This window comes from Anas acuta, chromosome 3, assembly GCF_963932015.1.
Source record: "Anas acuta chromosome 3, bAnaAcu1.1, whole genome shotgun sequence".
Taxonomy (NCBI): Eukaryota; Metazoa; Chordata; class Aves; order Anseriformes; family Anatidae; genus Anas; species Anas acuta.
This window is the reverse complement of record NC_088981.1, coordinates 7841052-7868261: the sequence shown is the minus strand read 5'-3', so window position 1 is coordinate 7868261 and position 27210 is coordinate 7841052. Positions and strand designations below refer to the sequence as shown.

Below are 27210 nucleotides of genomic sequence, written 5' to 3'. Positions count from 1 at the left end.
AAAAATGCAAATTAATGTAAATGGTATTGGAGGACTGATTTAAAAAAATGATCTAGTGTCACTCATCAAAGAGTCCTGAGGAGGCAATGCAAATGTGGAGCTAAAAATGGAACAGGCGCAAGCAGACAGAAGAGCTACTTGGCTCTCGGTGCTTGTGGTGTCAGCCCCACAGAGGAACAGAGAAAGATGACGGCTAAAAGGGCTGGCACAAAGCTCTTGGAATCCACTGAACAATACTTGGGATTAATGCAGCCTCTTTCAAGGCATAGGTTTTTAAGCAAAACATTGCTGATTCATGAATGCGTATTTCCATAAGATGAGCCTTTTAAAAAAATAATCGTTGTTAGGATTACATACTTGAACAATTTTAGAAAGCTTTCCATGCTACAACTAAAGCTATTTGCTTCTGGTTATTCAGATACTCCCAGACGTGCCTTCTCTTGCACCACCTCAAAAAAAACCTACCATGTTGGAATAATTATTGTATGGTATTATAAATTTTTCAAGCGAATCTTGGACTTTGAAAACAACCAAGTATTCCTGCAGCTGGGGCACATTCTAACCTTCCTTACTGTTGCTAGAAAAGCCCAGTGAAATCACAGTCCTACTGAAGTCAAAATTCTGTCGACTTCTGTGAGCCAGGGTTTGGTCTTTGTATAATTCAACCAAACACAATGTAACACTGGAGTGCTCTTATCAAAATCCCTAGGCATTAGACATGCTCTGACAGCTCATGGATCAGCATCTCACTGAGTATTTTCACTTCATACTGCCTTACAGTTAAATTGAGAGTATATTTGTGTTTTAATGAACAGGTGGATGAAATGGGTTAAGCTGGGATGAGAGATGCCGCACATTTACCAATAATGTGGCTCAGCTGAATTCTTGGTATAGCACCTCCTGTGTTGGTGCTACACAAGCAGCTGATACAAAGACATTGTCACAGCAGAAAGACTGCAGAAAAAAAAAACACATTTGGAGAAGTTGAATTAAATTGAACCCCAGATATTTGGAGTAATTGAAACTAATTATGGGAGTGTTTCTTTTTACTGCTTCATAATGTCACAAGATTACCAACTGGTTCCTTCCACAGGCCGCTTATTATTCTCCATAAGGCATCGTACTGTTTATTACACAGAACCCATCCTGCCCTCAGCTCACTAGCTGCTGAGAAACTTGCTTTCTGCAAAATTAGCACTGCTCTAATGTAGCACAGAGGCTCGGCAACACTGTCACCACTACCTGCTTTTGTCTGCACTAGACAAAAAGAATGGCAGCAAAGCACATTCACTGGGCAATTAAATTTATGGAACTACTTCATCTGAATGAATGGCAAACAACAGTTGACTACATAATGCAAGGATTCCAGAGCACCATGTACTTTCTAAATTAACAATCAGCTATTTGGTGTTGCAACCTCCTTGCTTCTTTAATGATTAATTTCCAGAACTAAGTAATTCACAGCACATTTCTGAGTTACTAAAGCAAATTAACCATTAATATCTTTCTTACCTTTTATGCTCCTCCTAAGTGGCAGGTAAAAGGCATAGACAGGCTCCTTGCAACTTTAAAAAAAATAATGGTGAACGAGTCAACATATTGTGCACAAACCACTCATCTGATACAGCTTACTTTGAAATAACCCAATCATTCAAATAAGCAAGGAGAAAGTTTGCTCCAAGATCAATGTTTTTTATTATTTCAAACTCAGACATATATTTCTGAAGAACACTAACACAATTATTTTCACAAGCATATTAAAAATATCTGCCTCGCATGAAAGGTTATAATATTAAAATTCATGCTATTCAGATTTCAATAGCATAATAGCAAATTAAAGACATTTTCAGCTGTATAAATCACTACACTATAGTGGACAGTAAATAGTATTTCCTGTTTTTAGGGCAAACAACAATCCAGTGGCCGTGAATTTACCACAAAATACAGGTATTGTGAGTGAAGCTACACCTAGCTTTGAAACACCAAAGCAGATCATCTTCAGCCTCTTCTGTTGTCATTCAACGTCTCTGCTATTTTCTGCATCTCCAAATCCATAGCGGCCAGGTTTTCCAGTTCTTTTTCCTGTGAAAACATAAAGGGCATTTTACACTTCAATTAATTCAGGGACATCTGCTACTTTTTGGTCCCTGGGCAGCTTCTGCGGTGGGGAAGTGAACAGCAGTGAAAAGCATACTTCAGAGATTTGTGCAACATCCTGCTTTTATCAGAATTAGCATTAGAGAAAGGATCAAAATACTCATTCTGAGAGCTGGACAGCTTGATCTTTTTAGCTATAGAACAGCATTAGCTCGTAGTGACTTCCTGCTGTCTCACAGTTGCTGCTCCTAGCAGCATAAATTCATTTCTGCCCAGGTGAAGGTCCCTTAGGAGACCACAACCTTTTGCTCACAGCGCTTCTGGCTCATGACGCACAGCAAGCGCAGTGTGCAGTCAAAGGAACTCTTCCAGGCTGCCAGATGCTAGGGTAAAAAGTTACGCAGTCAATGCTTGTTTATTATGCTAACTCACGAACACTGTTACACCTCTAGATAAATTCCAATCAAACCTCCACTGCTCCCGGTCCAGCTTAGCTTTGTGCAGCAGAAACAGTAAGATATAAGACAATCACCTAGCTGATGGGTGCAGACTCAGTTTTCCTGAACACTGAAGCAGAACAGGGGGTTCAACAAGAAAAGGATCCTCATACAGGGGGACTGCATGCACGAATCAAGCATGCGAGTGCTAGCCCGGTTCTGCTCTAAAATGAGGGCATCAAGTTACTGGGTAGCTGAATCTCTTCCAATGCACAACTTACTTTCCACCTGCATGATTTAACAACCCATCAGACCAGCTGGTGCTTGCTAATTATTACCTCTCTGCTCCCGCTGGAATGGGCGTCTTTGGTTTATTAATCTGTAACATCCTAGAGAGAGAGGTAAAGCCCAAAGAGGAAGAATTTCCTCCATCTCCCTGTCCTGCAGCAAGATGCACCTCCTCTTCAGTTTATAAACCATGCCCTGGGGTAGGCTCCACTAAATTCATTCAAAGACAGCAAAATTTTTAAATCACTGTATATCTGTCTTTTAACACGATTTAATTATCTCTGTGTTTTGTTTTGTTTTTTTCTCCAGTCAGTTTACCAGCTGTCTTAGGAATGGATTCAGAAATGTGCACATAAAATTTATTTCCTCTGGCTCTTCAGAGGAACACCTGTACACATACCTCCTCTTCTGTCAGAGGCCTCTGGCTCAGAGCTCCTTTGTCATTCCCGACTGTGTGGCGTTTTTTTATGTCTTCGCCGGAGCTGTACAACTCTGGGAACTCAGCTGATTTCTTCCTGTAGTTCAGGAGCTGTGCAAGTTGATCCATCTTGTTGTATTGCCTTTTCGTATCGTATCTGTTCATTTTGCCAAGGTTCCTCTTCTCGGAGCGTCCGTGGTTCAGAGCGCTTAGAAGCTGCCTTTTGTCCCACCAGTCATAGTCAGTGTAATCAGGGAAAAGGTTCTTCTCGTTCAGGGCGGGCCTGCTCTCCTCTTTGCTCTCCACCAGCCGCTCTCCTGCGCTGTTCCTTTTCTCAAAGTGCCGGCTCTTCCACCACAGCAGTGGGTATAAGGAGCTGTAGGATGCTGCGGTTCTCTTGTTGTTCTCTGCAGGGAGACGGCTTCTGTACTCTTCCCCCTCGCTGTATCTTCCTTCCTCCACGTTCTCCTCTTCATTTTCCAGCTGATCACTGCTGTAATGCCTCTTTTCTACTTCCTCCTCCTCTTCCTCCTCCTCACTGTTGCCAGGGTAGCGCTGCTGCTCTCCGCTGTCCTCAGTGCTGTAGTGTGTTCTGGCCTGCCCTCTGCGCTCCTGAGCGTACGCCTTCTGGAGCTCTTCATCTTCGTCGTCCCACAAGCGGTACCTTCCTCCAGCACGATGCTGCCTCTCCTTGCTGCCACCGCTGTGATACCTGTCTGGCTCTTCCTCACTGTCACCTCCACGATACGTCCTGCCCTCAGAATGGTGTCTCCTTGCCTCATGCGATCCGTCATGGTGCCTCTTCTCCTCGCGCCATTTCTCCTCACTTTCTTCGCCATGGTGACGCCTCTTACTTTCTTCTTCGCTGCTTTCTTCACTCTGCTGCCACCTCTCTCTGTACTCTGCGCTTCCCTGGCCTGCATGCCTCTTCTCCTCTACCTCTTCAGACCCATGCCTCCCACGGTAACCACTCTTCTCCTCACGCTGCTGCTCAGGTTCTTCACGGTGGTGTTTCTGATGGTGGTTCCTTTTGTCCCACAGAGGGGCCTCCTCTGCATCTGATTCCTCAGCTAGTTCCTCTTTCTCACCACCGTGGCCTCTCTTCTCTTCGGAGGAGTCATCCATTCCGTGCTTCCCGTGGGAATGTTTTGGTTTGTAAGGTTGCTTTTCCTCCTCTGCTTCTTCACTCTCATCAGATTCTTCACGCTCTTGCTGATGGGAGAAATCACGTACCTTAGACTCATGGTGGTATTTTTCACTTCTTTCTTCCTCTGCCTCTCCCTCTTCACCTTCATGAATTCTTTTGTAAGGGCTCTGCATTCCCTCCTCTGAATGCAAGTGGCCCACGGGGCGCTGGTCATTCCCCTCGGGGAACTCCTCTGTGCCCATACCTGCAGAGTTGGCCTTTTTGTTGACAACAGCACGGTCTACCTCTTCGTCATGATGCTTGCTCTCTTTGCTTTCTTCTTCACTGTGGTAGCTGTTCTCCTCCTCCCTTCTGATTTCCTGATAGTGTTTCTTTTCTTCTGTATGAAGTCTCTCTTCATTAACGGGTATGTGGTGTCCCTCCTCCTCTTCCTTGCTCTTACCTTCCTCGGGAAGGATTTTCCCTTCATCACTTCCTTTCATGTGCTTTCTAGAGTCATCTTCTACCTGACTTTGTTCCTTCTCCACACTCCCAGCAAGATGTTTTTCCATCTCTGCTGGGTCTTTCAAATGCCTTGCTTCAGGTTGTTTGTCTTCACTTCTCTCTCTGTCAATTTTACCACCTACAAACACAAAAGCAGCCTAATGAAGTAATCTCACTCTCCATTGATGTGATGTCAGCTTAAATATATAACTGGCTTCCAGAACTGTTACAGACACAACTAATTTTTTCACTTCTGCTTTTCACATTTGTTATTTTCATTAATTTTGTATGTTTGCCTGGAAAAGCATTAAGTATCATTTAATTAGGTATTTTCTAAATTCCATTAAAGTGTCCAGAATCATCTTTCCTCTTTGGCTTTTTTTGTTTAGTCGTGATAGCATTTTTATCACTGATTAAATTAACTTTTATTCCCATTAAAACTCAGTGGGATCTGGAATTGTGTTAAGTTTTTTGAATGTCTGCCCTTAGCCACAATACAAGTTCACTGACAGAAAGGACAGCCATCTATTTCAAGCTACTCAGGAATATTTGAGGAATAGTAAAAATGTGCTTTTAGCAAATATAAAACTTTCTAAGTTGATTGAACAAAAATGAAAGAAACCTGTTACTTTGCAATAGTTAGATACAATCAAACGTGTAGCTTCCACTATTTTCAAAATCCTAAATGAAAGGCTGACTGACCACATTGGTAACGGTACATTTCTGTGAAGGTATTTCTGCTTCACTTGTGCCTGACTAACAGCAGAAATAGGTCACAAATCCTAGAATTTTTCAAACAGCTTCACAGATTTAAAAATAGCTTGCTCTTTCTGAAAAGCTTCTCGTTATCTGATATTCTTGGAGAAGAGTTGCCTAATGGCTAAAATATGATTCTTAATCTCTCCAGCCAGTAAGTGAATTTTTGTTTACCAGAAGATGACAAATAGACAGGTTGATCTGAAACTAACACCATCACGAACAAAGCTTGATGCCCGATGGCATTCAGCATCAACTAGGAACTTTGGGCTGTGTTAGATGCCAACAGATGTGTTCCTAAAGCTTGAAAACCACCTTCTTCTGATGACTGTGTAAGGGCCACACGTTATTTCCTCTATAAACAAGCAGCAGACAGATGGGTTTCATTATTGCTTCTTGCTGGCAGGTAAGCTGAAGAGCCTTTTTATTGTTCTGTAATCAAATAAATATATACCGGGCAGAAAAGAAATACGTGCATTTTGCCATTTGGCACCATGTCAGACTTAACCGCACTTCGCTACAGACCGAAATCAAGCATGCAAACAGCCTTGTACCTCAATGTCAAGGCAGCTGTAGGCATGAGCTCATCAGAAATGAGGAATCCCAGAGGGAGTTTTCTGCACGTGCTTCCAGACCTCTGGAATCAGCACAACAAACTTAATCGTTTCTGGGCTGCTTACAGCCTGAGTGAGAGTCCCTCTCCTGAACCAGGCACGGATTCAGCTGCCACTGGGTGCAGGAGCCTTGCTGATGTAAGAGGAGGTGAGCTGAAGCCCGTTTGGACACGCTGGGATGCATTCAGCACCTGCTCCAAACCTGGCCGTGTTTGTTGACCTCCCAGGCTAGATGGGAGCTTGTCTGCTTCTCTCAGACTCTGCAGGTGGCTGAAGCAGAGAGCCACACGCATTAGCCAAAAATCCCTGAATCGCTGGCAGTTTTAAGGTAAGACTGCTTGCTCTTTGAACCAGACAGACTACACTGAAGAAAATAGGAGTTTTGACACTGAAACTAGGAGGCACTAGACTGACATGGGCTGAAGTAACAGTTTACTAGCTCCAACCCAAGAGAGAATCCATCTGAAAGTTGATTTTCTCAAAGTTACCAACAAGAGGGCCTAATGCTGAAACCTGTACTTTTTGAGAATATTTCTAACTTGCTCATGTCACTCCAGGCTAGTCTTAGAAAAAAATGAATCACTCAATGGCTGTTGCAGGATCAGCTTTAAGATTCAGGGAGGGAAATTGATCACTACTCATGTTACTTACACTTGGCACTTATGACAATTCTGTGGCTTAAATTTAGATGACGAGCTTACAGAAGATGACAAAAAGTGGCACATCATGATTAACAGCACGAAGTATTTAACTTCCAAGACATTATTCTTATATGCGTGGAATTAAAATAATGCATCTATCCTGAAAATGAGAATATTTGTTGATAAAATTAAGAGTTGTATCTACCAAATGGCTTTCACAATAAGGTTGTACTTACTCTTTCTGAGGATTTCTTTACATTCAGGATTAATTGGTGGTGCATTTAGCTTAGAGAGAGCATTGGACAGAACTTCCACTATGCACCGTGTTACCTAGAAGAAACAAAATTGGAAAAAAAAAATTCTCATGGTGAAAATGGAAATCCTGCTTCTGACCCAGTCAGCAAGGAAGCCAATTTAGGGTTAGAGTTCATGGTTAGCAGTTACAGGTTTTGGGCAACCTCCAGCTCTAGCAGAACCGTGCATTTGGGTAAGAGGCGCTCAGCTCCTCACTCCCATAGCAGTAAGAGAACAGTCATTGACTCTTTTTGTTCTCCTCTTTTGTTTGCACAGGTAACGGGCTCCTTTTGTATGTTTTTAAATATTAAACATCCTATTCAGTACAAAAAGGAATTAAACAACATGTGGCAACCCAAAAAAAAGATAAAAAAACACCACCACAATACACCCAAAATATGAGGAACATCCTGTACCATCTGCCCAAACGAGGACCAAGCAAAGGTATTGCTTGGACTGTGAATAAACCAAAAAATGCCTCTCTAAGTAAGTGACTTGCTCCACAAAGTACTTCAGGAGCTTACTCTAGGAATTTCAAGTATTCTTCCACGTGTGTGTGCTTTAAAACACTGCTTCTTTTAGTATTTGGCATTCAACCAGAAGCAGAGGACGTTGTTTTAGAAAAGTGGTACAACCAACTCTAATCCTAACCGCTCCCTAGAAGAGCTCACCAACACAAGTAGAAGTACTGCATTGGAAAATAAAAAAAAAAATCACATGTTTAGCAACTGCAGATATTCCCCACTAGTTCAATTTTCCTCAAATTTGCCTCCTCACTTTCTACAGTCTGATTATATGTACTATCGCGTAGTATTTCAGATCATTTTTCAGGCAGCTACAAAACGCAGAGTTTCTGACACAAGAAGCCAGCTTCCATTTTCATCAAATGCACTGATGTGCATGTAGTTGTCTTCTGACAGCTAAGGGGACTCTGTGTTCCACATCACTGATGATCTCTTAGGAGTTTACCCTTAGGAAAATAAAAAAAGCATTATCTTGGGAGTTTAAAAACACAACAGGAGCCAGAACACTGGAGAGCATGTGACTGATATTGTCTGAGATTTGCTTTGATGTATAGCTACTCACCATCTCCTCCATATGGTCTTTTTCCACTGGAACTGCGCTGACACCTGGAAGAAAAATAAATTATTGCAGACTCATTAATCCTAGCAGCCCCATAAACATCACTGACAGAAGACCTCAGTCAAATTAGTCTGATGAGGCTGCTTGAGTTTGGGGTTGGTAGGATAAGAAAACCAGGTGCATTTTGCATTATATCTTTTCCTCCTCAGAATGGAAAAGCACTGAAAAGCTTCAACCCAGCTCAAGAGACATGTTGACATTTCCAGCACAAAAATAATACACACCAAAAAAAGAACAGAAAGCAACACTCAAGTTCTAAGAATGGAACTTGACAGCGATCTGGGTCTTGTAGGTACATGTAGATGTACCTGTTTGGCGGTGAAAGAAGAAGAAACAAACAAGGTCTGTTTTCAATCCGAGAACTCTCACCTTCCACAAGAGGCTCAAGTGCCCCATGGCCACCTCCCCAGCAGGAGACCACTTCAGAGGTGAAAACCAACTACTTTCCTGACCCCACAGAGAAATCCTGTCTCACCTGGAAAGGAGGGAGCTGCTGGAGGGAGGACAGAGCCAGAAGGAATAGGGATTTTCCATTCTCAAAGTGGTCCATCAGCAGCCCAATAAATGAGCAAGAAGTCAAATCGCAGTGGAAAAAGCAATTCTAGAAGAAAGTGGTACAACTTCTCTCTATTGTGAGGACACCTCGTGGCACCAGCTCTACTGCTGGTCCAAGGTCTTTGCTTTTGGAAAGAATCTGCTGCACATGAAACCTTCATGATGCTTTATTTTTGCCATCACTGCTGCATTGTGTCCCCAGCTGGTTAATGAACTCAGCTGCTGAGCATTAATACACCTCCTCAATTCTCCCCCACCCCAAAATTTGCAGAAGTGAAGTCTGCCAGCCACGCAGGAACACATCAAAGCAAGGGTTACTGTACCGCTGCTTCACAGCCTTACTACTCTGAGCAAAGTCACCATGCATAAATGTAGAGTTTGGGGGCAGTTCTGAAGTTCTTACAGAGGTCAGGATAGTCTTAAATTCAAAGGTCGCCTTCTCTACCATACAGCTTTGGTGAGACAGCACGAGATCTTCTGTAGCAGATGAACACAAAGATTATGGAGACCATGGAACCCAATTTGCCTTACAGCATCAGGAAAACTGACACTGTCCCCTGGAAGTTTCCTGCAAAGCAGCGGAGTGCATAACCTTAGACTACGGAAAGCAACAGAACCTCTCTTCTTTTCCATCCGCAGAGGAAGCAGACATCTCCTTGAGCACTGGCTCCATGTGTAGTATCTGAACACTAATAACTCTCTTGATATTCCCACTGCCTTCTATTTTTGCTCCCTCAAACACAAACGTAGGAGTGTGCTCCTCCAGCGCTCTACTCTCTTCTGCGTATACAACTGCAGAGCAGGGAACCCGCAGCAGGGTAGCACAGAAAGGATTCCCCTAAAATAGCGCTAGGTGCCTACCAAGCCGCCTCCCCAGAACGCCTGGTGGTGCATGAGGGAGATGGTGCTATGCAGAGCCAACACTCTCTCCCACTGTTAGCAGCAATCAGTGCTGAACGAGACAGGCTTTGGGTTACTTTATTTACTAACCTAGTTATGCAAATAACTACCACGCTACTCAGTGCTGACGCCGTTGCAGTCCAACCTGCCTGCATCTGAGCACGAAGAGTAAGGATGTACGCGCGTGCGGGGGCAGGAGGCTGGCAGCATAGCCCCCTTCTACTAAAACAAACCAAAAAAAAAGGTGTTATCCACTAAAAAGGCATTCTCCCAATCCCATAAGGGCTAGAAACGCTGCTCTTATGGCAAGCAGAGGGGATGACCTGCTGCACTGCCTCTCCTTGACACAGCTCCTCCTGTCATCCAGCCCATGAGACATCAGGACAGGCGCAAGGACAAACACCTGACTGTGTCCTTTGGAGCAGTCGTGCATCCAGCGAGGTGCATCCAGTTGGCGTGGCAAAGCTGAACAGACAACCTTCTGAACGTCTTTGGCTCTTTGAGATGCCACCTTCAGGTTGCCTCTCAAGTGCTGCATCAGTGGTGTGGGAGTACAAAGCCAGGCTGTGCTGACTGCCTTCGCCCTCTCATTCCAAAGCTCTCGTCTCTCTAAGAGACAGACAGATTTACACGTAGATTAAACAAGCACTTGCTTAGCGGTCGTTAATGATGAGAGCTGATATGCACAGACAAAGAGGAAGCATCTGGCTATCATAACGTCAGAAGAAACAGACAATATTGGATGTATGTCAAGTTAGCCTGCCGGAGGAACAAATTGAGTATCCAATCTATCCCAGAGCCTGGAATAACGCACTGAGGCGGTTGCTGTGCCAGAGCTGAGATGGGAAGCCCGTGGCGAGCCAGCATCCTCACCTTACACCTGCGCCAGCTGGCAAGAGCTCCCTCAGAGCCTTCTGCCAGCTGCTGATGGCCAGCCAGCACCTCTTGGTGTCCTGCAGCTCTGCCGTCCCCTCCATGTGCCCAGGGTGATCTGCAGGGCAAAGTCATCACCTCGACACGGCCGGCGGCAGAGCACCCACCCGCAGAGCCGGTGGGCAAGCTGGGATGCAGCAGACGGTACCACTGCAGGGTTTTGCAGCAGAAATAGTCGAGGCATATGCCCAGAAGGAAAACCTTGCCCCATCCATACTGAAGAACCAGACCACAGACCCACAAAGGAAAAGACAACTCTGGGTGTGCAACCCCTCGGCACCCAAATCTGCCCAGGCGGTTCAAGTCAGCCCATTTCATTTTGCAGAAGTGCTGAGATGAAGATCACTACAGAGAATGAGAAATGAAGACTCTGTACAACTTTGAAAATAGCAACCCAGGACAAATTCATGTGGCTTTTGCCTACATCTACAAGACTGGGACAGACCTTTTGGTGGTCCCTGTTTAGATCCTCCAACTAAAAAATGTTCATTAACGCCAATGACCCAGTGTAGTGTCACTGGTCCTTCAAATTTCAGCTAAAACTTTTCCTAGGGAAAATCATAAACTCTGGCATATTGATTTGAAGAAGGAGCACCAGAAAGTTCCCCATGCTATCATTTCACTGATTCCCAGCTCCAAACTCCTGAGTTCATTGATCCTGGATGACATTTGACTGGTCAAGACATGCAAAAGGATCATAAAGAAGTATCTCTCCACCCTGATGGCATAAAACATGAAGGAATATTAGGTAAGAAGTTCCCATTGGGTCTGTGGAGTAAGTCTGGCAAGCTTCTGTGATCTGGGATCTCTTGCCATCTCCCACTCTCCCCTGAGATTATTTATTACTATAAAGACCCTTGAGGGTCTGCTGTGACTTGGACGTGTTTTTGCACAAGTCCCAACAGGCTTCCCACCCTAAGACTACAATACACATACAGCTGAACGATTCAATGCAAAATTACGCCGACTTTCACCAAATGATGAATTACGCATAGAAGGCTATAAAGCCAAGTGATTGCCTCATCCTACTGCCTCCAATTTTAATTTCTCAGTTTAGTTTTAATACTTCTGCTGTACACCAACATGAAAATTGCTAATTAAAGCTGGAGACCTGCTCCTTTAAAATCCTCTCCCAATACAGCACCTAGCCGGGAGAAACCTAGCGGTACTGCTTGAATAAAAGTCTGTGGAAGGAAACAGCCTGGGTGTACTGGGGGAGAACAAAAAACAAACGGAGACCAGCCGTGTCCTCACAGCGTGAGAAGGAAAAGGTTCGTTTCTGCACGGTAGCGACTACGAGGGCTCTGTGGGGAATCCCTGATGGTGCTGAGGGGAATGGGGACAGGTGAACGCTCCGTGACGGGGAGCACCCTACGTGCTTTCCCCTCTTCGGTGCTACCACCCAAGCCTTCCTCACACCCAAAGGGGAAAGTTTCCTCTTTGGGGACCCGTGACATTTGCTGTTTCGCCTCACTAGCCCCCTGCCTGAGGGGTGCTGGCCGAAGGGGTGCCCCCTGAGCCACGGCCACCCCGCCGTGACGCAAGATGGTCGTCACACCGCCACGGGTGGCGTCACCCCAGAAGGGAGGAAGGGGAGGGAGGGTGGAATGGCCAAGAAAGCACCGTTATTCTCCCCAGAATAACGCCGGAATAAAATAATAATAATAACAATAATAAAAAAATAATAAAATATATTTAAAAATATTTTAATAAAATAAATAAAAATTGGGATCAAAACTACAACGAGCCACCCGACCGGCAGCGGGGCTCTCGACCCGCCTCGCCCTCGCCTCACGGCGGGTCCCTGAGGGCGCCCAACGGCCCCAACCGCCGCCCTCCCCTCAGGCGCCGGCCGCGCCCGCGCTCCCCCCCCCCCATTCCCGCTCACCTGCCAGGGCGGCGGCCCCCAGGAGGCCGAGCAGCGCCAGCGGCCCCATGGCTCCGCTCCCCTCCGCTCCGCTCCCCTCGGCTGGGCTTGGAGCGGCGGCTCCGCCGCTATTTAAAGGGGGGAGCGGGGGCGGAGGAGACGGGCGGGGGGCCCCGCCGGGAGCCTGCGTCACTCCGAGCCCCCGGGGCCGGCGGGGGAGGCGCCGCCGCTGCTGCCATCGCTGCTGCCCGTTGTCCTCTTCCCCACAGAGGGGCTGAGGGAGCCCCACAGGCAGCCCTCGGTGCCCCCAGCCCGGGGAAAAGAGCAATGTTCCCTGCCTCCCTGCTCAGAGGATGCAGCATCATCCCTAAGGCTTTCCCCTATACTACTAGGATGCTGAACCTACAAGGCAGCAGGGTAGAGAGGAGGTGCAGTCATCTTCCCCCCCCTACACCACCCGTGTCCATAATTCAGCCCTGATCGAAGCCTTTTCGGGTGCTGCGGCGTCCTTTTTGTCCCTCCAAGTCGCTGCTCAGTGAGCCCGGAGCCGGAGAATTACTGGAAAGTGATCCCCGTGCTCCCGTCGTCTGAACTTGGCAGTGTTCCTCAAGAGTTGTTGCTGGGGAAATCACTGCTCCTAGCATCCATCTCCCTCACGCTTCTTCTGGTGGTGCTCCGGGGACCACGAACAAACCTACCGAAATGAAGTTTTACATCGTTTTCTCGAACAGCCCCAAAGTGTCCCGATCAGTCCTCGATGGGCTGGGGGGTGTAAATGACAAGCTGTGAGGAGTTCTCCGCAGAGCAAGTCTCAACACTCCCCACTGCTCCTTGAGAGCCAGACAAAAGCATTATAAGACCAGGATTTGTTTTGTTTTTCCTTCCATTAACTCTTAGAGGGCCACCTCTGATTTATTTGTACTCTTTAATTGCTCTTTTTTGCTTGTACTCGGTGTTAAGCAGGTGGCCCTCTAATTGTCAGCAATCATGGAAGACAAAGAATCTACACATGAAAATGGCAGGTCCCTCTATAAACGATTTATTATCTCATGTATTAGCAATACTGGGCTGCTATAAGTGTATCTTTCAAGGACACAGCGCACCAGTGAACTCATATGCAGCTTAATCTGTGCATAAAGGAAGCCAAGAAACGGCTGCATTTTAAGCTTGTTTCAAAAGACAGCCTTCAGCTCTGGGAGGTAGTGCCAGATACCTCCTTCACCTTGCATTCCCATCACAATTTCTGCAAAATAACAGAAGCTGGCCACTATGAAAAGCAAAACAACACTGCAATACCTTCCATGCTTCCTCATCCTCATCCTCCTTCGTGCTGTTCCTGTACAACCATCAGATGACCCATAATAACAGGTAGACAATTCTTTGGATATCACCAGCCTTGACTAGGAAGCTGTGAGCTCAATTCAGAGGACTGTGAAGAGTTTCACTGGCTCCAAGGCCCCCATCATGTCCCCACTTCCCTGAGGATTCACCTCAACCTCCTCATCTGCTCATGACAAAGAATTTCAGGTGAAATATCTGCCATTTAAGCATTTTCCGCTTCCCCAGGCACATAAATAGTACTTATTGTGGACATGACGATCAAAATGGGCAAGCAATACACAGACACTGAATAAAAATAGCCAGCTATTTTAGTACCTACAAGGTATTCACAATAAGTACCTGTTTCACGCAAGTCCTGTTGATAGCGCGACAACCACTACAGAAACCTTCTTGCTGCAAAAGAGGCGTTTGACATTAAAAAATCCTGCACCCCTGGCTCACGTGGCTTCTAATCCATCCCTGGTGCTGCAGCCACAATAACTGGAGCTTCACGGCTGTTTTCTCTATCCTGGTAGGTTTATTTATATTTGGACTCGCAGCATTTCTCTGAAACACTCCCTCACCTCAGCACTGCGTGGGCTGATCCTGAAGAAGTAACAAGTCCTATATTTGCGGTTGATAAGAAAAGATGTTAAAGCACTGCTGGGTCATGTTCTGCCATCAGTTTCCCCAGGATCTACAGGGGGCAAATGTCAGTGCCTTCAGATTAGATGTGAATCGAGGTTACAGGGAGATCACAGAAGATGATTGCAACAGGAGCACAGACGCTACAGGACAGAGTCCATCTAATTCCCTCTCCAGTGCCCAGGGGTAGGATTTCAAAACACAATCCCACGAACATTTCTGCTACTGCTGGACAATCACTGAGAATCCAAGCTCCTTGCCCACAGTTAATTAACTCAGCTCGTATTTTCAAAATAACATCACCTCACGTGGACTTTTACAGTCAGGTATCGGCTGGCACAAGCTTCCCCTCAGATCAGAGAAGAAAAGTGACTACATTAAGTCAGGATTACAGCCAGCGTATTTCACCTGATCGGTTGTGAATGGCACACCCCAACCTCCCTTCTCAGATGTGTCAGAACTTTCACTGCAATGATATATGTGCCTCATAACGTTGTGACAATCCATTGCTCCATGAATAAACAGTATTTATCCTGCTGGATTCTCTCAAATACAAATGCTTTAAAAATACATATTTTGGCTCATCCTAGAAGCTAGAACTTCAAAAGATGACAAGCGAATTTCCATGTCTGAGCTCCGTCTAAACGTAGAGGAGACTGCTTGGGGAATATGGGGATTGTTCTCCTCTAATTAGATGTGCTAGTGGGATTATCTTCATTCTCGGATGCCAATTAGTTTTCATGGAATGAAAATCCTGCAACCCGTTTCATGAACAAACTCATCTCTTTCATTCAGAGCGTACTAAGGGGACGGATCTGGTAAACAACACCAATCAAATCTGAAAAAGCCAGCGCCTCAAGGGACTTCATCCATTCAGCTTCATTAATGGCAGTGAAAATCCTTTCAGAGGGCCACGTTTATGCAATGCCAATTGCAACGTAATTGGTAATGCTGAGCCTTTGCTGCCGTTATGCATTACCGTGTATGTATTTACCCATAACTCACTAACACCAACTGCTAGAGAGGCTTAGAGCTGGTGTAACATGTAGTTGAAACATGCCCCAGGAATTCAATTACCACCTTAGCTCTACGGCAAAGCAGGATCAGGTGCTCATCTCCCTGTTTGTGCAGTAACGGGCTTCAGAGGAGATAAAACCCATCAGGCACATCCACCAGAGGGGGAATAGGCCAGTGCTCTGCTAGATCTCATCTGCACTCCGTCCAGAGAGGGGGCCTGGCAAGGCAGAAAGGACAACACTTCAGGGTTGCATATGCCTGTATACGCACAAAAAATCTTTGCACGCCTCCAGCCACAGCCTCTGTGAGAGGTGGCACACAGGCCCACGCTCAGATCTCCTCCTTCCTACTGAGCAAAGACTATTTAGGCACTACGGTGATGCTGATGAATGGAGCTTGCTTGTCGAGCTGCTGGAGGATTGCTCCATCGCCCCAAACCTGACAGCATCCAAAAATGTACCCTCATAGCAGAACTGATGCAAATTACCAGAACGCACTGATGCATATGTTAAAGTGCTTATGTCTATATTTACACACTGACCAGCTTCCAATTTAAATCTAAAATGCACATCTTTTACCTCCACTGAAATATTTTTGGGGTGTTTTTCCCCAGTATCCATAGGGTGAACATGCGCAACACTGCATGTGGCTTTAGTGCATGGATTTTGCCAAAGGTATCAAGGAGACACCCAGAAAATTGGGTTCTAGCTGAAAGACAGAGGAGCTGTGAAGAGACCTGGTGTGATACAGATGTGTAATTTCTTTAGCATGGGTAACTATACATTTTTCCCTCTCTATATTTATACAGTACCTCAACACAGTGGTTTTCTTTTTCATGCCATGTGCTCTTAAGCAGTACTGAAACAACTGCAGGAAATATCCACCAGGCTTTCGTCTCAAAGACTTTCTGCAAAGAAAATCTAAAGAACCTACAGTTTAGTTCTGCTTCTAAACCAAGAGAACCTTAAACATTCAGGGTAACTCTTCTTGAATTTTAGCCTCTGAAAAGAGGTTTAAAACATGCCTATTATACACCACAGATGTTAAGGGATATTAAAATACGTGCACAGACACTGCCTTGGTCTTTAAACGACACAGGTTTCTCGCCCTCCTACAAGAGGAAGGCTGAGTTTGCCTAACAGCAGCGCACCGCTGGGATTTTGAGTCACCATCCTCTTTGTTTTATCCACGGTGCCACTTCTCACCTTGGTACAGATTCTTGATTTGCTGTCAGTGAGTGATGTAGTGGAGTGCCAGTCAAAACCTGCCACTCCAGATTAACTGATCATCAAGCTAAAATGCAGCTTTGAATCCACCGCAGCTCAAAAAGGCCTTAAATGATTACTCATGGCTTTATGAATTTGGCTATGACTAAAGCTCCTCCAAGCCCCAGCTGTAATGAAATTGCCGTGTGACAACAGGAGCAACAACCGCAGCTCCAGCCACCTCCTCCCCTGCAAGGAGGGAGGTAACAGGAACCCAAAACCATCCCCACTGGCAAAGAGCCCCGAACAATGAGCAAGAGCACCCCTGAAAGCTGCTGGTGCGGCTCCCCAGCCTGCCTTTTGGATGTTCAGCATCGCTGCAGGACCCAAGCTTCCAGGCAGCCGATGCCCAGAGAGCAAAGCCTTTGGGGCACCTCACCCTCTGGCCTGGGCATGCAGGAGCCGCACATCCCCCCCAAAAAACACCCCTATACAACCCTGCCAAAAAAAATCCACGTTTTTTTAGGTATCCAATTAACCACACTCGTAACCTCCTCGGTGAAGAAGTTTGGGGTCTGTGCAGCTCCTGTAAAACAGGCTGGAAATTTCTTTCTGCAACCCAAGTGCTGACTTAAGCCCTTGTATTTCGAGTGCTGCTTGTCATTAAGGAAAAATGACTTTTACAGTTGCCTTTGCACTGCAAATAATCTCATTTAGGCAATGAAACGGCCCCATTCAGTGTTTCTGCCTGCATTTTGTCAACTGCATATGTTCCATTTAATATTTACAGACTGGGGCACTAGTCTGGCTTACATACTAATTCTTTTTTTTTTTTTCTTCTTTTAATATTTATAGCTCTTAGACTCTCAGCGAGGGTTCTGTTTGGTAAGAATAATATTGTTCTGTGGTTGATAGCACCATGGAAATTTCACAGAGGCAAATTTCAATTTTGTAAGATAAAAATATATAGGTACCTGCAACAGACTATTATGATTTCAAAAGAAACTTTTAATTGCTGACCGTGTATGTACTGGAAAAAAAAAATCTTATTATGCCTTTACATGTAGCTCCAGACCAAAGGCACAGTGCTGAAACATCCAGTTTGTGAAAACAACACACACAGAGCAAAAAGAACTGCCAAAGAAATGTTCTATCACCTCTTCTTTTCAATCACCACTGGTACAAAAAGCAGAAACCCAGCTGCAAAAAGACCCTAGGAAAGAGGAAGCAAAGCCCACAAAATCCAAGAGGAGTCTTCGCTAAGATCTCTTCCCACTGGAAAATCCTTTTCTTCTTTGCATGCCGTGATTTTAAGTCTTTTAGGCTCTCTGTGTGAAACGCTGTGTGCTTATAAAAAAAGGCTTAAGAGGCTTAAGTTTAAAGGCAGTCTTGGGAGCTGAAAGTACCTGGCAGATACACTGTCAGTGTAAATTTTTCTAGTTCCAGTGACTTCAGAGACTGCCTTCAAATGACACCAGCTGAGAGCCAGGACCAGAGAGCACATCCCTGGCCTATCATTTTAGGCTTTGCTGTAGATGCACGAGTTTTCAGGCACTCCCTCCTGGGTAAGAAGATAACTACCTGTATTTGTGATGTAAGGACAATTTCCCAGAGGACACCAAATGATAGTTATAATTCCTCTGCAAAATACCACACCGACGAGGCAGGGCTTACTGGGGATGTGTCGTTCCTACACAGGGCTTCCCGCTCACTGGACACCACCACACTTTCTGCTCACCATTTTTTCCTTGTCTCCTCCATTACGGCTCCAGGGACTTGAGATAATTCGCTCCGACAGCGAGGCAGGGGAAGTGGAGGAACTGCATTTCAGCACTGACCTGACATTTCACAAAGCACTGAAGACGGCAGCACGGCAGATGGGAGAGCAATTCCTGCACCTCTGGAAAAGCAGCCCCCATAATTTGTAAAGTCAGTAGGAGCGAGCTGCTAGGAGCGAGGATGATTAGCAGGAAAAAGCCAAAGGTAGAGTAGCTCTGCAAGCCACACAGCAACCATTCCTCCTCACGGGAGGAGTGCTCCAAGCTCTGCTCCCAAAAAACAAAGGCTTCCAAATGCAACCTAAACCTTTCCACCACCCCTGCTATAACCCAAACCCACCCTCTTAAGGATAATAAAAAATTTCTCACAGCAGAGCTGCTGTTCTGCAAGGGACAGAATTAACAACGCAGGAATTCACTGATTTTGTGCTCTCTCCCCCTAGGGCTCCCAGATTGCTCTTACATCCCACCCACGGGTTCCAGTGCCCCGTTCCAACCTCATCCCAACTCCTTTGGCTGGGCATGGCACAGCCTGGAGCCGTGCAAGGGCTGGCAGGCCAACAGGACACGTGCTGGGTGACTGGCTGCCAGGATGAACAGGGCTGATTTAGCTTTATTTTCCTCAGGAAGGCATTCATTTGGGTCTCTTTTCTGCTTACCTGCCAACACCACGAACTTAGGTCCTTCTCCTCAAGCACAGGTGGGTGTTAAACTCCTGGCTTTGCCACCTCGCTACAAAGAAGCCGGGCAGCACCAGCACGCCAGTTCCAAGCACAGATATTGACCCCATGGCCTGACACCAGGGCTGCCACTTTGTTCCTCCCCCAAAAGGGAGATGATGTCTCCTGCTGTCTCACCTTCATGCTGCCAGGGATGGAGAGCCAACACAGATCCTGGCAGGGAGATACGGAGAGAAAAAGCTTTTTTCAAGATTAAATGTCCTTGCAAGGTGGAAATCAGCAGCTGCCAAGAGCCATCCCATTACCCAGGGGGAGGAACATGGGAACCTGCCACCACGTCCTTCTCCACACCCAGCAGAGGTGACCTTGACCAGCTGGTGGCTCAGCTCCCATGTGAAGGGGGTGCTGCCAGCTCTCCTGGGCACCTTTGCTGCCACTTGTCTTGGGCTTTATCTGGTCCTCAGGTATTTCTCTTGAAAAAATCCTGCATGGAACATTCTCCTTGGCACCACTGCTGCTGGGCTTGGTCCCAATATCACAGCCTTCAGTGATGCCCCAAAGCTTACCCAGCCCTTCTCTGCTGGCAGCTGGTGCTGGCCACGCTCAGACAAGAAACCCTCAGGGGTGACTCACCCCAGCCTCTCCATGTGAAGGTGGAGCAGAAAGCATTTTAAACACTCTGGGGGCAAAAATAAAGTGCTGGAACCAGCCCCAATGAAAGGCCCGACATTCATTTGTAACCCCGGAGGGCGAAGGGGTGATGCAGGCAAAATAAGCAGGAAAAAGTGACCTTGAAAGAAATCTCTGCTACCCTGGACATGGGGAAGAGCAAGTCATAGCTTGCAGTCTCACCGGCTTGCACACAAGGTGCATCGAGCATGCAAAGTGTCATCCTCTGGCTTTGGGAAGAGCCAGTTCCCATATGCCTCTTCCTCCGAGCAGACCCACACCAGGCGGCCATCTCAGGAGGGATATTGCAGCTGAAATGGGTCAGGAGTGGCAAATTTGCAAGCTCTAGAAATCAGGAGGACACCTCAGTTCAAGGCTGGGAGTGCCAGGAGCTTCCCAGCCAGCACGACGGTCCCATCCAGGCCGAGCTGCCCTGAGGACACCCCAAGACCACCCAAACACACGGGAAATTGGCCCGAAACAGCCAATTCCTCCTCGCTCAGGGCCTCAGCACTTCCATCGCCCCCAGCCCAAACAGGGCAGCCACGTGGCAGATCCTTATCACAACGTGCTATGCCCTGCAGGGCCTTACAAGCAGGGCTGGCTCGGCCTAATCACATTAACAGCATCGCTTCTGCTCAGAGGACACGGCTGGCGAGGGCACCTGCTGCCCCTGACTGTTCCCCAGCACAGAGCTGCATTTTTCAGCCTGATCTCTGGGAAGACTCCCTGCCTTCAGGATAGCTCTGAGCCGCGGTCTAAGCTCACACACCCCCAGAGAGTTCACCCTACAGGAAGATCCTGCTGGTGGGTTCCCCCTTTGCAGAAGAGGTGCTGTTCACATGTCTTAAAGGCTGGAAGATTGCAAGCACCACGAGCACTGCAGCCTCTAAAGACCAGGGCCCCCAAGAGCCCATCCGGCCTGGTGGAGGCTTGAAGAAGCCACCCTCCCTGAAACGTCCGGAGTATTTTAAAAACTGGCACCTGGGTTACTTTTCTAGCACTGGTTTTAAAGTTCAGGAGTACCCGTGTGCAAACTGCTTTTTTGTCTTTGCTTTTTTACAAAACACGCTGGTGTTGTTACCGCTCTGCAGGTGTAAAATTGGTTTTTCCTCATTCCAGAGGATTTTTCTCAATAATTCACACCCAGCAAGTTTACTCCTGAACGCCAGGCAGCCAGCATTAACAGTCAGGCGGTCAAAAACCCAGACGAGAGCCTTGCCTGTACACACACTCCGCATGGTACTTGCCTCTCACTACTCAACCTCCCGTTGTAACTCAACCTCTAATTGCTGTCTTTTTAGGGGAAATGTTGTTGGGCAAAGACGTGGGTGGAAATCCCATCCTCTTCCTCCTCCTTTGAAGCTCTCAGGTATCCAGAACAAGCTGCTGGGAATGCAGAGCAAACAGATTTGTCTCAGAGAAAATGGGTTGCAGGGCACAGCACTGAAAGCAACCCTGCCACATCCCCACCTCAGTGCTTCTACTCACAATCATTCCAGTTTCTCTGGCTGGATTTAGCTGCTGATTCCAGCATCCATTTAGCAGCATCCCCTGCCCGTGCAGCACATCTCACCCAGAAATGGAGTCATTAGAGATAACGCTGGGTAGGGTTACCTGCCCTGAGGTTGGCTGCTGTCTCCCATTACGAGAACCAACCTCCTACTGCCCGTAAAACTTGGTCCAGCTGGAGCTGAGGTGAGATTTTCCATGCCAGGTGTTCGTTCGTTACGAGACTTTCCCTTCCAATTCACAGAACCTGCAAACAAATAGGCCTTTCACAAAAGCAATTTGAATAAAGGTTTGACCTTTCAGCCATGAGTTTTCTGGCTTCGGTTCGCTCCAGCTACTGTCTTAATCACATCTTTCTCATTTCATGCTCTGCACGCTATGTGCCAGTTTCTACTTTTAAGGAAGAAATGCTGGCAGCTGGCGTTGGCTAATCGATGTGTGGGGGAAAATAGTCATTAGGGAAAACCTACAGAACCGGGTATTTTTAAAACTGAACTTTGGTGTTGTGGGAAAACACATGCCCCACGCAGCGTCACCTACACTCAATAATGAAATAGATCCATCCCTATACGACGCATGCTGCCTGTTGTACACCGATTTTAGCAACCATATGTCCCGAAATACCCACGCATACCAAAACACCTTAAACTCCTGGGGAAAGATCCTCTGATGGTGTTAACGGCCCCGGCTCCATTCACCAGCGGGGAGCTCCCTCGTTGATGCCTGCCGAGGATCTGCTCCAGCGCCTGCCTGATGTCTCCTTGGCTGCTGCTGGGCTCCAGGATCAGGCAGGTCGCTGGTGTGAATCAGTGCCTCCTACAAGAAGCTGTGTGGGAGGGAAAATAAAAATTGTCAGAGTAGGCATCAGCAAGGCCATCGATACTGAGCATCCTGGAGGAGCTCCAGTGAAAAAAAAGCAGGGAATGACTTCACAGCAGAAGGATTCGTCAAGGATGACAAAATAATTTGGACTTTTATAGAAGGCTGGTTGTGGGAACAGAGAGACAACGCTCGCTGGCTGCCGGGCTCGGGCCAAAGATGAGTCCCGAGGTGGCTGCTATGCAGGGGCAGGGGGAGCCGTGCCTGCAGCAGCGTGAGTCACCCCAGTGAGGGATGCTGGCCCCGTTCAGCCAGTAAAAACCCAAGCCAAGGCACAAGCATCCCTAAAGAGAGCCTGGGTGGGCTTTGGGTGGATCTTTATTTCAATTGCACATCTCACCTGAAGTTCCTGGGGGATTTTGCTCATGCACGACCTTGAAGGGTGTTGTCACCTTCACGAGTTCAGGCAGGGTCACGGCAGAACAGGAGGAGAGGAATGGGATTTGCACACGTGCGAGCTTTGCAACAGGCATCAAGGATCCCTGCTCTCCCACCTGCACCAACTGCCAGAGCTGCAGCAGCACGATTTAGGGAAAACCACGAAAATCCCCTCCTGCAGTTTGCCAGGAGGGCAGGGGGGTGCTGAGAGCACATTGGCTCTCGAGCAGGGGAAAATCAGCAACTCGGAGGGACGTTTCCTATTGCAAAAAACGGGGCAACTTGCAAGCAGTCCTACCCAGAGCACGCACACAGCACAGACAACTGAGGGGGAAGTTTCAAGGAGAATATAACCTCGGGTGTTGTTTTTTTTTATATATATTTTTTTGCCTGTGAGCTGTACCTTCACTGCTTACGGTTAAGTCTGCTTTTGAAAGCCGAACCCAAGCAGCCCAGCTGCCTGCTGAGCTAATGGTAGTGGAGCACGTCTGAGCACAAAGAGGTCCAGCATCAACTGGTTCCTCGCCTCAAGGGGAAGCAGTTATTTCCTGCTGTAAATAATGCAGCAGAGGAAAAAAAGAAAGAGAAAACAATGGGGTGGGTCACAGAAACAAAGCACAGGGAGAGAAACCAAGGGGGGTCACGGCACAGGTGACAATTTGTGGTTCACCAAGAGCCAAAACTGAGGCTGCTTCAAAACTGTGCCAACTGTGAGCCAGGCAGAGGGGAAAGGAGCCTTCAAATGAAGTGACCAATTCCCCAGAGGTTGTTTCACAGCTTAGGAAGAGCTGCACAAAATGGGACATTTTGGTGAGGGTCAGCAAAAGCTGGCCAGGATCACTGGGACCAGACAGGTCTAAGGGCAGAAACATCTGCATGGGAGCTCTCAACCTTCTCTAAACATGTGGATGGGGCAGGAGGAGGGTTAGATCATTTCAAAAGCATCGGGTTCTTGGATAAATAGCGTGGGTTGATCCATCTTTGACCCCAGAAGGGATGAAAAATACCCAGAGCTAAAGGCCCTTCTGTATGTAACTGCTACACCTGTCTGAACTTAAAAGAACTTTCACTTGTCTTCTAGGAAGGAGCCCCAAGCAAACCATTTCTAGTTTTACTCACAGAGGCTTCAAGTTTCTTCTCTCCCTCACTTTGCACCCAGTGTGGGTGCTCTGCCTGTGAAGTCGGTGACCTGGGAGAGCTTTGTTGCTCCAAAGACACACTACAAACATTTCCAACCATGCACGGAGGTTTCTTTGCTGCTGTGGCCAACTATTTCCAAACCACAGCCCAGGATATCAGATCATCAACCACCTAAATCAACTGCTGAACCGAGAGTTAACCCCTGGGTATCCCATTTTCCTTGTGGGAATTTCACCCTTCCTCAGAACAGATCCTCTTCATCACCTGTGATGCCAATCACCTTGGACACAGGAACCAGTCTTGTACTCCAGAGAAGAAACCAGATACAGTTAAGAAAAAAAAAAAATCCTCTCCTCCAGCAAGACCTGCATCAAATTTATCACCTCCCAGGATGTTTATTCCTATGGGCTCTGCCTTTGCCCTTTCTTCCATCTCAGCTAGAGACCTGCCTCTATTTTTGGCAGCCTTATTGCCATCAGCTGCACGCCGTACCTGGCAGCGAGCGCTGCAGAGAGCTGCGGGTGCTCCTGGCTGGGAGAAGCACAAACTTGCCAAAAGGCTGCGTGTTTCAGCAGCACAGAGCTCACCACATCTCAGAGAGCCAGCTTTGTGGCTGTGAGTCACCATCCCAACACCTCAGCTGCATCCAGCCTGCTCTGCCTACGTTGCTCTTTAAAGCCAGGGAGTTTCATGCTCTCCTCTGCTGGTTCTCTACCTCCACGCTCTTCCAGCAACCGCCTGCTCTGCTTCGTCATCTTCTTTCCTAAAGGGATGAAGAGAAACACATCCTAGGATTCTTGCTGCACCAGAAGTTTCTGATAAGGAAGCTGGGAAGCTGAAGGCAGTGACTGAGCAGCCCCAAGAGCTGGCAGGAGCTGAAGCAGAAGCCCAACCCCTCTGGGGATGCCTCGTCCCCCTCTGGCACCCAGTGCCTAGGGAAGCAGCTCAGTGCCCCCATGGTGGGACCCCAGATGAACTCCCTGCATGGACACCCACCTCCCAAACTGAGATCGCCTCATTTTGCGGTTATTTAAATCCATCAGCAGCCCATAGCTCCTCCAGAAGAACTCTCCATATCCCTTGAACATTTCATAGACCTCATTCAAAAAGCAACAGCTCGTTTTTGTCCAGGCCCCAAGGGGAGCACCCCTCACGGCCCCAGAGAATGGGGTCCAGATGAGTACCTCGTATTTTTTATGACGGGGGAAGGCCACGTCTGGCTCGGGGGCTGACCCAGGGTCAGCTTTTCTCTGTTCCATCAAAACTGTTTTGTTTTTTTTGTTTTTTGTTTTTTTTTTTGCAAGATACCTGCTGGGTAGCAGCAGGGCTCTCCTAAATCACAGGAGCTTTGCATTTTGCTCTGAGCTTTCTCAGCAAAAACTGCGTGGGTTTGGACATATTTTTTTTACTTCTTATTTTTAAAATTCTGAACAAGAAACCAGGTGGCTTCAGAGCTAATCCCAAACAGACCAATTCATCATCGAACCCAATCCAGCTACCGAAGGTGTTCAGATGCAGAAGGCTGATTTGAACTCCTCCAGCTCTCCTTCTGGGAGGTGCTGGATCCCCTCACACGCCAGATCCTCTTCTTGATTCATTTTTTCCCCTAGCTCTAATAACCTGAGCAGCTGGGGGAGCAGCTCGAGGCCTGTTCCCATGTTTTGTGTGCCCCCTACCACACATACAAGTAGGGCACCCCTCCCATAAAAGCAGCACCAGTTCCTTTGCCCAAACGTTGCCACTTTCTGCACAATCCTTCTTCTTTTCTCTCTGTGCTTCCTTGAACATGTCCACAGCGAAGAACTGGTGGCACTGCAAAAAAAAAAACCCTCAGTGGACAAGCCAGAGGGTGGAAAAGAAGCACAAAAGCTTGTCTTCCTGGCAGATGGAGGAAAGCAGCAAAGCAGCAGCTGAGCCAGGAGATGGGAGGCCTCAGAGAGAGACCTGAAGTGGCTGTGCGTGGGTTTGCTGCTCTGTTGCTGACTGACATCAGGCTCTTTGGGCTCGCGGAGACCTGCTTCGTTTTCAAGCGAAACCTCCTCCAGGGATCTCATTAGCACCAGCACGGAAGACAGAAAGGAACTGGAGGCTGGTGGAGGGGTGATGCTGGGGAGGGAAACAGGCCAGAAGCACGGCCCAGCTGCGTTCAGACAGGCAGGGGAAGGAGCCTGGCGGCACGGTGCCCTCGCCACCCGGTGCTGGGGCTGCCTCCTTCCCCTCTCTGCAGGGCCAGCATCCAGCAGGGCTGCTGCCCTAAAGCTCAGCCCAAGACACCCACTCACCTGCTTCCTCCTGCCAAATCCCTTCTCCTCCTCCTCTCTTTGCTCTCCTCCTCCTCTCTTCCACTACCAGCTGGACATTGTTGTTTGTGCGAAGCAGCAGCTCTGGCCATGGTTTGTACTGCACCTACATAGGGCAAAGACAACAAGGCACCTGGGGCCGTGTCTGCAGCTGTAGGAGACCCGCCGGGGTTGTTACACAGCTCTGCAATGGCAAGGACGGGTGTGACAAGGATCCCTGTCCCGACAGCCCACCTTCCCTGCAAGGAGGGGTGAAGTACCCTGTGAAACAGCAGCTTCGTGGATCCAGAACAGCGATCGTAGCACAACTGTGCCAGAAGATCCCCTTCTTGTCCACCTGAGAAAAGTCACAAAAGCAACACACACAAAAAATAAAATAAAATAATAACCCATAAAAACAAAAGGAAAAATTAAATCCAGAGAAGTTAATTCCATTCGGTACCTTAGTTATAACTGCAAATCAGCTCAAGAAATTGAAACGTAGACTTAAGTTAAGCCCCCTCTGCTATTACTTAGCAGCTCTGATATTTATCATCACAATCTCTTCCAGGCAGCCCCATAAAATGCCCATCAGGACTGTGCTTCTCTCAAGTGAATCCTGCTCAGAGCACCTGGCAAAGGGGAGGGATGCATTCAGCTCCCCACATCTTGAAGGCACTGAGGAGATGTTTATCGAGGAAATGAGTAATGCCAACTGCTTGGCTTTCGGCAGGCTCGGAAATACATGCAGCAGGTTCCAGCACAGGTTGGTAAAAAATTAATTAGCAGCAAGTCAGAAAAGGAGCGATGGGTGTTATTCTCTGAGCAGCAGTCTTATTTAACTTAATAAAAGGGATTGAACTGTAGGATCCCAGTGAAACACCTCCTCACGTTGTTTCTCCAGAAATGGAGACATTGGCTTCACGGAATTAATGACCAGGTATTCTAAACTGAGATGTGTTTAGGCTCCTAACGCCACGATTAGGTGTCTAGCAAGACTGTCAGACTCCCCTAAACATTTACCTTGCATCATTACCATTAAAAATTAATGGGATTTTGCAGCCTGCTCTCCCCAGCAAATTCAGCTCTGCTTCTTTAAGCACCTAAAACAAAAAAAAGTCGTAAAACACAGTAA

At 47.3% G+C, this 27210-nt stretch overlaps 1 protein-coding gene across 3 annotated transcripts; it reads right to left on the bottom strand.

Annotated features, from left to right (window-relative positions):
- Positions 1 to 1671: 1671 nt before the first annotated feature.
- Positions 1672 to 22987, bottom strand: CHGB (chromogranin B). Of its 3 annotated transcripts, XM_068675548.1 has the most exons (8): positions 22619 to 22987; positions 22034 to 22225; positions 21379 to 21646; positions 21138 to 21276; positions 8262 to 8305; positions 7118 to 7211; positions 3223 to 5009; positions 1672 to 2082 (listed from the first exon to the last, which is right to left on the bottom strand). In XM_068675548.1, the coding sequence occupies exons 5-8, from the start codon at positions 8271 to 8273 to the stop codon at positions 1999 to 2001; spliced, it is 1977 nt and encodes a 658-aa protein (XP_068531649.1). In that variant the 5' UTR covers positions 8274 to 8305; positions 21138 to 21276; positions 21379 to 21646; positions 22034 to 22225; positions 22619 to 22987; the 3' UTR covers positions 1672 to 1998. The 3 variants fall into 3 exon arrangements, with proteins under 3 accessions (XP_068531649.1, XP_068531650.1, XP_068531648.1); XM_068675549.1 differs by lacking the exons at positions 21138 to 21276; positions 21379 to 21646; positions 22034 to 22225; positions 22619 to 22987 and adding an exon at positions 19198 to 19416; XM_068675547.1 differs by lacking the exons at positions 21138 to 21276; positions 21379 to 21646; positions 22034 to 22225; positions 22619 to 22987 and adding an exon at positions 12595 to 12715.
- Between the last annotated feature and the right edge of the window lie 4223 nt (positions 22988 to 27210).

Coding starts and splice junctions, on each gene's coding strand:
- CHGB (XM_068675547.1), bottom strand. CDS start 12,643: ATGGGGCCGCTGGCGCTGCTCGGCCTCCTGGGGGCCGCCGCCCTGGCA. Junction 7,212..8,261: donor AAGACCATATGGAGGAGATG/GTGAGTAGCTAT, acceptor TGTTTCTTCTAG/GTAACACGGTGCATAGTGGA. Junction 2,083..3,222: donor GGCCTCTGACAGAAGAGGAG/GTATGTGTACAG, acceptor ATGTTTTCACAG/GAAAAAGAACTGGAAAACCT.